We start from the raw sequence: 13,028 nt of genomic DNA on the forward strand, positions 1-13,028 counted from the left end.
AAGAGCTATACAAGTGGCATTTTTTTTTTTTTAGAGAAAGAGAGGGATCGAAGAAGACACATGCAATTAATTTGAAGTAATTTGTTGTATTCTTTTGTTTCCAAGATTGCATCATCAATCAATTTAAAGGAAAAGAATAAGACATAAGATTTTGCATTTTGATAATATAATATGCAATTATGCATATGTGATCAAGGGCTCTCTGGAATCGATACATTTCATATGAACAACTGACCCTGAGATACGGTATGTAAATTGCGGAATCTGTTCTCCACTCCATATCCTTTATAACTATTTAAATAAAAAAAAAAAAAAAAAAAAAAAAAAAAAATTAAAAAAACAATAAAGAACTGCACCTTTAGTCACCCTAAACCCCAAAATTTTTCTGCCTCCTAAAATAGGTCTGACTGGTCACCATTGGTTGTGGAAATACTTAAGATAATGAGTTTGCTCCAACAATTGAATACCAAATCTTCATTTCTTCATTGGTCATTCAGTCATGAAACAGTCCATCTTCACATCCGTTACATCAAGCTGGAGAATCTCTGCTCTACAACCCAGAATCGAACCAAGGCTGCAGCAAAATAGAAATACACGTAACACAAATCTCAGTCATTGAGGCAAAGGTCTAACTCGAGAGAAAGAAAATGCATATGACTGTCGGTCTGCCAGGTTATCCAGTTTGGAAGTAAATAATACTCCATTGTATCACTATATAAAAGAAAGAAAGAAAAGAACGATTTGCTCCATTGTGTATAATTGATCCTATTCTTTGATGGCTTTGATCACAGTTTTCATTTGTCCCAATGGATAATCAATACTATATACTAAAAGACACACCAGCAATGACACGTGTCATTTCCTGGTGTGTCGATTATATTTTTAAATTTTGTTTAAAAAAAATCCATTTAAAAAACAAATACATAAATAAAAGATTTGATCCGTCCTAATATTTATTGCCAATTATAAACTTAAATATAAATCAAATTTCTTATTTACATAAATAAAAATATCTGCTGTATGCATGTATCCTTCCACAATCAAATGCATATTTTAAAAGATTTGCTTGACAAATAGGCTTTTTTATAATCCATCATAATATTCACATATGTAAATTTAAATTTAGTTATTAAAAATTTCCGTGCATGGCACGGGGTCTAACCTAGTAAATTAATAATAACTGGCCCAATGCTAACATGCCACTTTAGTCTATTCCAGGATCATTTCTCCCCATAACTTTTTTTTTCCAATTAATGCCACCACCACAACACCCCCCCCCCACCCCCACCCCCCGTGTCCTCATCATTTTTTTTTTTGGGTTTTTTGGTTGTAGATTCCCAAGACCAAGTAAGAAAATTTGGGTGCATGAAAAAAGGGTGGATGAAGTATAAGAAAAAGGTGAATAAAGTAAGGTGGAAAAAAGTGTTTTAACCAAAACTGGCATAAGTGGGTTACAAAAAATGATAAGAGGAAGAACAAAAATATGGAGAGTGGTACTAGGTATTAGGATTTCTTCTAATCTCGGCTCTACCAAGCAGAAAATTATTTTTAAACTGGGCTGAAAAGGAATCCGACAGTTGACATATTTATCCAACGAAAGACAAGAAAACTATACATAGATTAAATAAGTTAAAAAAAGAGAGAAGACAATCATCAGCATACCTTGGATAAGTGCGCCCAAGATCTCCATGGACAAATTCCTTGATGTATGTTCCAGCCTACAATTAAGACTTTGTATTACTGTTATCCAAATTATAGTTCAGAAGGCTGATAACCTTTTACTTGGACAGCAATTTTCAGACATATTTGTTTAGACTTGCACCATAGTCTAGCATGCTAAACCCATAAACAATCCAAAAGAAGAGACAAAACATGTGCTAAAGACTGGGAGGGGGGGGGGGGGGGGGGGGGTTGAATATTTTTATTTATTTATTTTTTAAACCAGGGTACCTAAACCCTTGCATCCCTGAAGACCCTGACAACAAACAAAGTTTGAAGTGTGCAAAAGTGATCCGCCAAAAATAAATAAATAAACAAAATAAAAAGAAAAGGATTTACCCTTTATGACTCCCAGATCAAAGAATAAAAAAATTGATAGTTCAAATAGGTCAATGAATAGCCATGAGAAGTACCTGTGTGCAGAGATGGAGGAGGAAATACTGGGTACTTCCGGACATCTTCTCAATATTTATCCTGTTATTAAAAAGATTAATATGAAAAGAGGAGAAGATATTCAGGATGAGAAAAACACCAAGAAACCAAGTTGAGTCAGGAGTTTACGAATGAATTATCTTTTCACGTTCTAGAGGACTTCGACGATGAAGTACCCTCACTGGGGTTCTCTGTGATAATTTCTATTCAATAAGAAAACGGAGAAATTATAATTAGTTGCACAGTTACCACCAAAGACCAATGACAATGTTCAGGCAAATTAAGAATGAATATAGCAATAACCAAGTCCCATAATAATGACCTACAGATAATAGGCATTTCCATCCACAACACCCATAAAAAAGTAAGCCACTTACATACTTCAGTACAAAAAGCAAGATGAAAAATACACTATATGCAATCTGCATCATAGATCAGTTATATGCATACGCAACAAGTCCCATATGAGGCAACCTCGTTATGCCTATGTGTCTTACTGATGCATGTGTTTGTGGTGTAGTTTAGTGTCATTGTGTGTTTTTTCCTCTATATATTAGCTTGTTGCGCACATGGGGAAGTGGGGATTCAAGCACCGCATGGGCAATCTGTGCTCGTCTTGTGATATGTGGTACCAAAGCCTTCTCAACATCTTTCAACATCGTTCAAATAGGGAAGTTCCATTCACCATCAAGGAGACCATCAAGGAGGTCCACCATTCTCAACTGTGACGCAGGGGAGTCGCCACTGTAGGGTTTTATAGGTACTACGCAGCGGAAATAACAAGAATCATATTCATGCAGTACCTAATCCAAGGATCTAATGCATAACACATAAAACACAAATAATTGTACCTTTGAAGCGTGATTCCACGTGCGATCGAGCAAGAACAAAGGGAGATAAAGAACCCCAAGCGTGATTCCTCTACTTGGTCCACGGGCACAGATTAAGACCTCCACTAATGCTAGTTAGTCGTGACTGAACGCTTCAATCAACCTTCAACGGAGAGGAGAGACATACTAACCAAGAACCACCACGATAACCACCACACGCGCCACCAAGGGGTGGCCGGCCGTACGGACGTGAGGGGAGGATGAGGGCCGCGAGTTGGAGAGAGGATTAGGGTTTTGGGATTGGTTGCATTGATGTCAAAATTCACAGTGTGTGAATTATGACTACTTCTTACAAACCCTAGGCATGGATCTTATTTATAGATCTCATCTCTAAATAAGAGCCCATGTCACAAGCCCAAAACCTAATTCCAATCTAACTATGCTAGCTCAATCCAATTCATGATTAGTTAATTGCTCATGAGGCCCATTAATGGGCCTCTTACTTGCTTAACCCAATACCCTTGTGTGTGACCAATATAGGATCCATTCTAAAGGGCTTTGGACCATTTGACTAGCCCAAAGATCATCTCTCATAGTCTAGCAACAGAGGATGACGCCCCAATAGAATGAACTTATTATCTCCATAATAGTGATCCTTGATACATCTAGTAATTGCACTTATCGAAGACATAATTCCTTCAGCCACGACCTGGCATGGGTATAAAAGGCTGTCAGAGTTGGGAGTGCTTGGCGGGACACTCAAAGCGGCGTATATGCTGCGTCGGCCATCGGAGTAGGCGAGCGAGCCTGATGGGGGAGCCCCTCGCGATGGGGCTAAGGGGTATGTTCATAAATAACACATGGACATAACCAATTCAAGGGGAACATGTTGAGCGATCAGGGAAAGGACGATTTGTAGAAACACGAAGAAGCGGCAACAAGTAGGGCTTTGAAGAGGAGTCTCATAGTGGTGCTAAGGAACGGCACCCAAATGTGCTAGCATCTGGCTAAATCGTTGGGCGAGTGTGTTGGATACAAGTCACTTGTGTTCACGAGAGCGGCCAAGTGACGTGTTGTGCACTGAAGCGCCACAAGGGTGTTTGTGACTAAGGTGGGGGAGCTTGTCACGTGCTAGCAATTTCCCCGATGCCCCGTCAGAGCAAGTCCCATATGAGGCAATCTCATGCCTAACATATGCATGTGTTTGTGGTAGGTTAGTGCCATTGCATGTTGTTTCCTCTATTTATTAGTTTTTTGTGCATATGGGGAAGTTTAGCCTGGATTGAGCAAGGGAAATAGGGGGATCTGAACTCATCCCGTGACAAGGCGCTTGCTAATAAAGTTTATAATAGATGAGCTAAGGCCATTTAAATGTGTGGAAACGTACATGTAGCTTTCTATCTAAGTGGCAGAAAAATAAGCCATCCAATCATTATCCAAAAGCGTACTTTTCAGGGGCAGCTACTTATCCAAAACAATTTTCCTGGATAACAGTGTGGATGATGGATTTAGAAGGAAGTGGAGGAAATGAGTGATAGTTGATCTATTTTCCCGAGTATGAATATGGGATGAGGAAGTGACAAAGGTTTTGAATTGGAAAGATTCGTTTGCCATACCCTTTTAATAAACTAAAATCCTTTCACTACTGGATGGGAAGGAGAATGCAAGCCCACTCATTCCCTTCCATCACCTCCCCTCCCCTCCATTATTGCTAACCAAAGACATTGTAATTGACATTCCAATAAATTAGTAGCTCACTTATACACAGAGAATATGACAATGATAAAAATATGAGGATTTTCATATCTATAGAATCCCCCCTTCTCTAAATACTGGAGCCTCTATCAAGGAAATGCAGTGGTGTTAAAGTGATGTATGTGTAAGTTAATAAAATTGTGAAGCAACTGTATATGATGTAACATCTCGTAAAACAACCAACTTTGTCAAAAAAATAAATAAATCTATGATAAGTGAGGTGATATTATATTCAACAGAAACTCACCAAATCTTTAAGTAAAGATAAAGTCATCAAGTCTTTATCCTCAAGTTGACGAGAAATCCACACTAGGGCTGTATATTGCTTCTGCATAAAAGAAATAGTATCGAAACATTTTTATAGAGTCAAGTTAAATAGGGAAATGACAAAGATTATAGAAAGTGATAGATAAAGCACAGAAAACTCGGGTACATGGGTGGGAGTCCCAACTTTAGGGGAAAAAATAGAGACAAAACTTGACAAAGATGTACTTATTATGTTGCATTAAATAGGGACATCCCAAACAGGAATATATTGCAATTTACTCCCTACATCTCAACATGTTCCTACTTTGATTTATTTTTGTAAGATAATCACTATCAAAGTGGAAGCAACAAAAGGAGATGAAGGGAGAATAAGGGACGGAAGGAGTAACAAAAATCTTATATTCAAAAATATATAATTGGTTTAACTGAGGATAACCTGCTTCTCTGCTTCACCTTCACGCATTAGGGTCCAAACTTGTTCATCAACAACTTTAAGGTTTTTCACCTTCACCTAAGTAACAAATGAGATATACTCAAAGGTCTCAAACAGAACCGAAAGAAGTCTATACCAAAATGATATAGAGGAACTGACAGCATTACAAGAAGCTTGGTTCTCTCTTACCAATTTTCCTTCCAAACTATTAATTTTCATTTCCATCTCTTTTAGTGACAATTCTGATGGCAACATTCGGGGATTTTGAATTTCAAGTAAGAAAGGACGTCCAGAGCCCAACATTCGGACCTGAAATTTGCAAGAGTAAATAAAAATAGTAATTCATAAAGTTACATCAAACACAAGAACTCACATGCTCAGTACATCAATGTCTTCTCTGCCAGCAGCATGAAACTTGTAATTATCGCCCCTGCACAACGGAAGAATGCTATTTCCCACAATCTCCTGGAAATTACAGCAAAAGGCTTTCATAAATCAGCTGTCAACTCTTCACGGGGTAAAAAAAAGTAAACATTTCATATAGCCAAATAGTGCCATCCAGGTAGTACCTCAACAGATGCTTCTCCCATTCTTTCATCATCAATAATCCATCGTGACTGACTCACATTTCTAGAGTACTGCAATACAATGTATAAAGCATGAATCCCACACCAAACTAAGGAAGTCAAGGTACATAACCTGCTTCTTCTACATAACTATGAACTCACAGATAGACTTTAAAGCCAATATTACATAATAAAATTGTAGTCAATGATTGGATGCCATAGCTTTCATGATTATATACTGGACACCATAATTTTATGTGGACATGAGAGCTGAAGCAAAAAGTAACCATGACATATTCCGCTAATGAAAAGGATCCAGTGAGAAAGGTGAGAAGCAATTAGATATATGAATAAATCTTATAAAGATGACAGATTCATCATATAAGTATTATAAAGAAATTACTGCAAATACATTGAGGCATTATTGAAACTACATCAAATCCATTACAAATACATCAAATACACTGAGGCGCGCCTGCACTGTATGTAATCCAATACCTAGATATTTAGAGTGACCTCACAGGATTCAGAAATTAGTAGTGGGCCTTATCCTTTTAGTCCATAAATCATAATTACCACCTACATAAGTGTATTAATTATCTCCTCAATGAACCTTGTCATATTTAGTAATTGCATTGAGGACACCAACTTGTCTGAGAAAAAGTGTGCAATATTCAAATATAACAAATAGCATTGAAAAGAATTAAGTTTAGTTCATTTGGAGGTCATGATGTCTTGCTAGAGACTAATTATGATATGTAGACTAATAAGATTAGGCCCACTGCTAATTAACCGGATCCTATGAGGTCACACAATCAGTGACCAATTGTAGCAAACACACCATGGGCTTAATGGATCAATAAAAGAGGAACAACATTAGAGGCTCTAATCTCCAAGCAAGAGGTTGAAGGTAGCATTGGAATCATGCATCAAAGATTGTATTCTAATCCACTCTATGTTTCATATAATTTATATGCATGTGATCCGTTTAGATGTTAAGAATATGATTCTAGAAACTCCACTAATCGCACCTAAAACCATAAGCAAGAAAAAACGGCCTTGGTGGATTGCGTAAAAAGTAATTTGTCAAGACAATAGCATTGATATTATCATATTCACACAAAAATTTCATTAGGCTAATGAGTGACATCTGATATGCGTAATTGGGTTATCTTGTAGCCTTAATATTAATTGTAGAGACATATGGTAATAAGACTAATTTTTCTCTAAAAATCTTAATGACTACACAGATTATCTAGCTGGTGAAGAATCCAATAAATGCTGTTTTCATTTGTTTTGGCTTAGGCTGTATTTTTTAAGCCTCAACTTAAGCAAGGCATTATGTATATGAAGAATAAAACCAAGAAACCAAAATGAAAAGATTCAGATGCTAAATTTTTAATGATACCAAAAGTTTGAGATATGCAAATTAGTATTATACCTTCAAGTATCTACCACCAATATAGATAGGTGAACTGGAGCAAAGAACCTCCAAGCTGCAAGCTGATATCTAAGGTTAGAAAGAAAACATGTTATTTTCCTAAATTCTGAAAATAAACTAGGGCATTGAAATAATTGTCTATAATACACATACACCAGATCTAAAAAGAAACAGGTCCACCCACGCACAAGTTTTCAAAGTCTCATGCACCCTCTAGAACAGTCATAATTTCTCCTCCTATAAAAATTTGGGTATGAGTTTATCTATTTCTAGGCACCACCAGAGACCGGAAACTCAGGTATATAAAAGAAATTGTAAGCATAACAGCTCAGACAGTAAGACAATGTTAACCTCAAAGGTAATGCATTTATGCCTGATGTCAACTTCAGTTTTTAAGTCCAATTAAAACTGGCAGCAATTTTGTAACAATGCTTTTCCTTCTGAATCTGCTACATTAATTGGATGTTGGTCATATGACAAAAGAAAATGAAAGGCTGAGCTCAAGTCATTTAGTGTGTTATGCCTCGAGTGAGACACATGCTACAACAAGCAGGAAAAGTAACATAAAACAAGTCCATACTGGAAGAGACTGAATACAAGCACTCTGACCATTTTTTGATTGAATACCAAGCAACATACACATATACCATCAAGTGTGAATACGAAAGAAAAACATTCACCTTCTCCGATGGCCTGAAGGGTTTTGCTTCTAGCAAATTGTTTGCACATTGCTTCAAACCAAAATCATTCTCAGCAGTTTCAGACCTTCCTGTTCCAACATATAGACTATTTCAATATTGAAGGCACAAGTGATCACGAAGTATTCCATGAAAACAATAGCAATGAGCCAATGACGATAAATATTTGGTTTACATGCAGCAAATGATGCCATTCAGCAAATATTAATGTGATCCTCAGTGTTCGATCTTCAAAGGCCTAGGCAAATACCACCACCACCAACAACAACAACAACAACAACACACACACACACACGCACACTCGCGCGCGCGCGCACTCACACACACGCACGCACGCACGCACACGCAAGCGCGTGCGCGCACACATAACCTCCAAGCTTCATTCTCACCTTGACAGCTCAAAAGGTAGCCACTTTTAGAGACATACACACACACACACACACACACACACACACACACACATGCACGCACGCACACGCACACGCAAGCGCGTGCGCGCACACATAACCTCCAAGCTTCATTCTCACCTTGACAGCTCAAAAGGTAGCCACTTTTAGAGACAACAACAAAATGCAAACAGATGTAGAGAAGAAATGAATAGAAAAGTATGAACTTGCCTGTTTTCCGCTTCTTGTTGCCTTGGTTATTTTCTTTTCCATTATCAGTCTTTAATGGCATTTCAGAAGATGTATAAGTCAACCGAACACGTAAAGAGCTTGAACCAGATTTGACACCCTGTGCAACCTCACAGCTTAAGCATGGGAACCTTGGTAGAGAAATATATATTTCTTTTGATGTTCTTTTATAAAACTAGCATTAAAATCAAATTAAAATTTTGGCTACAAAAATACAAACTTTTAAAGACATAACTAAGAACACAATGCTTCGAATTATATAAGGTCACCTAACAGAGGAGTCCTACTTACCAACAACGTTTCAAGAGGCTCTATTATAGATAGCTTCAGGGAATCCTTGACTGAAATGGCTTCAGACTGGAGCATTTCTTGAAACCATTCCTCAGAACTGTACTTCTGTTTCATAGATAGCCTACACATCAATAAAAACAACTAAATACACATAATCTGAAAGGTTTATGCATAAGATCGTAAATGAAAGTGAAGAGCCAGTTTCATTTAGAAACCATATAATGATGAAATGTCAACTAGAGCCAGTTAGACTGATAACCTAACAGCATTTTCGTTCTCCGCGATTACTGGTGGTATAGAGACTTCAAGAGAAAAGCTATCTGCTTGATGACCTTCCTTTTTCACCAGTTCATAGATTAATGCAGCAAAGTCATTGGCACAACCCCTGTTCACCAATGCTTGTTTCTCATCCACACAAACATACTGCAGAATCCCAAAACAAACACTGCAAATACCATCCTCATTGGCAGACTTTTTCAACACAGGGTCATCAGAGCTAGGCTGATGAGCAACGACTTCCGACAATATAGTAGAGATACGGGAATAGTGGGTGTAAATTGGTCCATATTTTCCAAATAATCGAAGGATACACTGAGGACAGACCTGCAAGTACCGCCATATATCACTAATTTATTATTGGCAAATACATGACATATTCAGATAAATAGGACATAGAAATTTGAAGGTTCAAAGAAATTATTAAAATTGGAAGAAAAAACACACTTACATAAAATCTTCTCCTCCTAAATACCAATGTGACAACAAAAACAATGCCAATCTATCACTAACCCAGAGCTACCTAATTCGCGGTAAGTTAATAATGTACACGGGAACTCAATTCGCTGACACATATTTAGCATAACCCTACACCAATCACTTCAATAATGCAATACTCTTGTATAATGTATACTAATGTCCAAACAAATTTCATCAAATCATAATTAAATAGACTATTTCTAAAATGAAATAATGTGAGAACATAAAATCAATTGCAGTACACTAATCACATCATCAGTGCAATACACTAATCATATCATCAATGCAATACTCATATACTTCGTATAATGTAAACTAATGTCCAAACAAATTTAATCACATTGAAGTTAAATATACTAATTCCAAAATACAATATTGCCAGAACATAAAATCAATTGCAATATGAAGTATTTTCTACAATCAATGTTTTTCTATATTCTCTTCGAAAATAAAGTTTTTTCACTTCAAAAAATTGACATAATTCATCAATTATTAGTGAAAGTTAACAATTGAGATGATTGCAATAATACAGCTAAATCATATCAAGGAATTCATATTAAAGAGTATGAAAAATTCGTACTCGGAGGGTTAGGAGATAATTCACTGCCGCCGGTGGTAGCGAGCGCAAAACGTCGTCGAGCAGGCGGAGCTCCTCGTCAGCGTTGTTGACCGCCATTGATGGAGAAGAGAAAAACGGAGGAGAGAGAAAATCTGTTGAATTGCAATGGCGGCAGGAGGTACCACTCGAACCAGGGAAACACCCGCCCAATTGGCACAAGGAGGAGGAAGTCGGGTGAATTTTTTTTTATTTTTTTATTTTTTTTATTTTGAGGCAATAATGTTTTGTTTTTCTTGTCTGATTTGATCTGAATTTTTCTACAATCTGATTTGAATTGTATGATGTCTAGGTGGGCCCTACAAGACGGTTCTTTTTAATAGTTACCGTTAGGGGTTGAGCGTAGCAGAGTACCTGTAAAAATATCGGTACCCGGAACTGGAACCTGTTGCAACAGGTTCCTGAAAATAGGAACCGGAACCTATTGTAACAGGTTCCTAAGAATTGGGAATCGGAACCTGCCCTGTCTTTCAAAGTAAGCTTAATAGTTACTTGATAAATTGTGACAATTCTATATTTTAAAAAATGGATGTTCACAATAAAAGCTTACAACTTTAGTAAACTACTTCAAATATAACAAACCAACACTAATTGTCTAGAATATTTAATACCATATAGGTTCCGGTTTCATGTACCCTATAGGGAACATGTACTAACAAGGTACCCTACAGGTTCTAGGTCCGAAATTTTATTACTCGGAACCGGAACCTGTTGCAACAGGTTCCTAATTTTATTACCCGGAACTGAAACCTGATCAACAGGTTCCGGTTTGGAACCTGCGGTTCCGAACAGGTTTCAGTTCTAGATCAGGGTATCCTGAATTTTTGCTCACCCCTAGTTACCGTTAGATGGTAGTGGTCTTCAAACAAATTTTCAAATAGTGGTAGTTGTTTTACAAAAAAAAAATTAAAAAAAAAAAAACTTAAATAGTAGTTGTTTACAAAAAGTGCAACGAACATGGTAAAACATTCTCCAATGAATTAATCGTGAATTATGCTTTCGTGATATTTAATTATTGACTTTACACTTCTCTTTCTCATAATTGGCTCCTACATTGCAAATTGGGGATTAGGTTTATGCATAATGTCTTCAATTTGAATATAGAAAGCAGATCCCTAAGCAAAATTCCTCAAAAAAAAAAAAAAAAAGCATACACGAATAACAAAGAATTAGTCCCAAAATGATTTGGGGTTGGCTAACTTGAATTGTCATAAGAAACTGTACGATATAAAGAAAGAGACATACACTGTTTTTCTTAAGTGCCTCACCGGGGACTTTGACACTATTCTGTACACATAATTTGATCATTGTTTGTGATAAGAATAAATAAAGCTTGAAGATATTATTAGTCGAAGTTTTGCATCGACATGCGTGTCATATGTCATTGTAGGACACTTATAGAGGGAGTAACAAGATAATTAAAAAGCATGTATGCAGTATGCCAATCTAAAAACAACTTTAGAATTTAAATAAGCATATAATAAGTCTTCTTAAATGTTAATGAAGTATAGTTACAATCATAATATGACATCACATTAATAAAAACTTAGTAAGACAAATTTGATAACATTCTTTAGTGTCTTCTTGGAATATGTCTAATAACGAGTCATATTACGAGTCATCATAATTATAAACTCATTCATATTTATGAAACCATCACCATCGGTATCGGCTGCTTTTACCATGTTCTTGCAATCTGCGAGCGTACATCTTTCTCCTAGCCTCTTCAGCATTTCATGCACCTCCTCTGCACTTATCTTCCCATCTTCATCCAAATCAAACACTCGAAACGCATTCCTTATGTCCATAGTCCTAACACCACCTCCATCTTTGTGCAACGCCATGAACTCTTTGAAGTCAATGTACCCATCTTTGTTCGAGTCAGCTACTTGAAATATCTTACCGACTTCTCTCACCACACTTTCATCCTTCCCCATGGCTCGGAGTATAGCCTTGTACTCTTCTTGCGATATCTTCCCATCTTTATTTTTGTCAAATCTATCAAACACCTGACGCATTTCATCCGTGCTTGGCAGAAAAACTGGTAAGATGTTAGAATACTGCTTGTTGCTGAAGGAAAACAAATGCTTCGAGTTCTTTGAGAACTTGCTTTTGCCATACTGAAAATCGAGGAATTTCACAGAAGACATGATTGTAAACTAAGAAGGATGGAAGATAGAATCAGACTAACGATGTCCTTTATAATACAAACTTTCAAGAAGTATGGCGATAAAAATATTCTGATGCTAAAATCTGTAGACAGGAATAATACATAAACATTCATGCACCTAAATTATGTATATATAGGAATATAAGATGCTATTCCATGCTTCTATATTCCTTAAAAAGTTGAAAGCTACCGGGGAATAGAGAACATCAAATGGGGTGGACAAGAGATAGTTGAAGAAACAGGAATCGTCAACCCAGAAAAAGATGGAGCAATGAAGCAAAGAATATAATCATAAAAATTTTCCAGTTATGCCATTCCCACATGCTTCTTCTAGGGTGTTCCTTTACAACTAGATATAAAAAATACAAAAATTAAATTAAATATATAAATCAGAAGATTCTACTTGATCAACAATCAAG

General features: G+C 36.7%; 1 protein-coding gene and 1 pseudogene across 1 annotated transcript; both read right to left on the reverse strand.

The window, feature by feature from the left end:
- Positions 1-10: 10 nt before the first annotated feature.
- LOC145614765 (uncharacterized) lies at positions 11-10,608 on the reverse strand. Its single transcript, XM_081669830.1, has 15 exons — positions 10,404-10,608; positions 9,327-9,670; positions 9,068-9,188; positions 8,759-8,876; positions 8,124-8,212; positions 7,444-7,512; positions 6,006-6,074; positions 5,821-5,901; positions 5,626-5,745; positions 5,440-5,514; positions 4,984-5,064; positions 2,281-2,354; positions 2,133-2,193; positions 1,663-1,718; positions 11-574 (listed from the first exon to the last, which is right to left on the reverse strand). Exons 1-15 carry the CDS (start codon positions 10,497-10,499, stop codon positions 490-492), a joined length of 1,539 nt encoding a protein of 512 aa, XP_081525956.1. The 5' UTR covers positions 10,500-10,608; the 3' UTR covers positions 11-489.
- Positions 10,609-11,903: 1,295 nt separating this feature from the next.
- Positions 11,904-12,691, reverse strand: LOC145615075 (calmodulin-like protein 30 pseudogene; annotated as a pseudogene).
- Positions 12,692-13,028: the final 337 nt, after the last annotated feature.

This window comes from Chenopodium album, chromosome 25, assembly GCF_948465745.1.
Source record: "Chenopodium album chromosome 25, dcCheAlbu1.1, whole genome shotgun sequence".
Lineage (NCBI taxonomy): Eukaryota > Viridiplantae > Streptophyta > Magnoliopsida > Caryophyllales > Amaranthaceae > Chenopodium > Chenopodium album.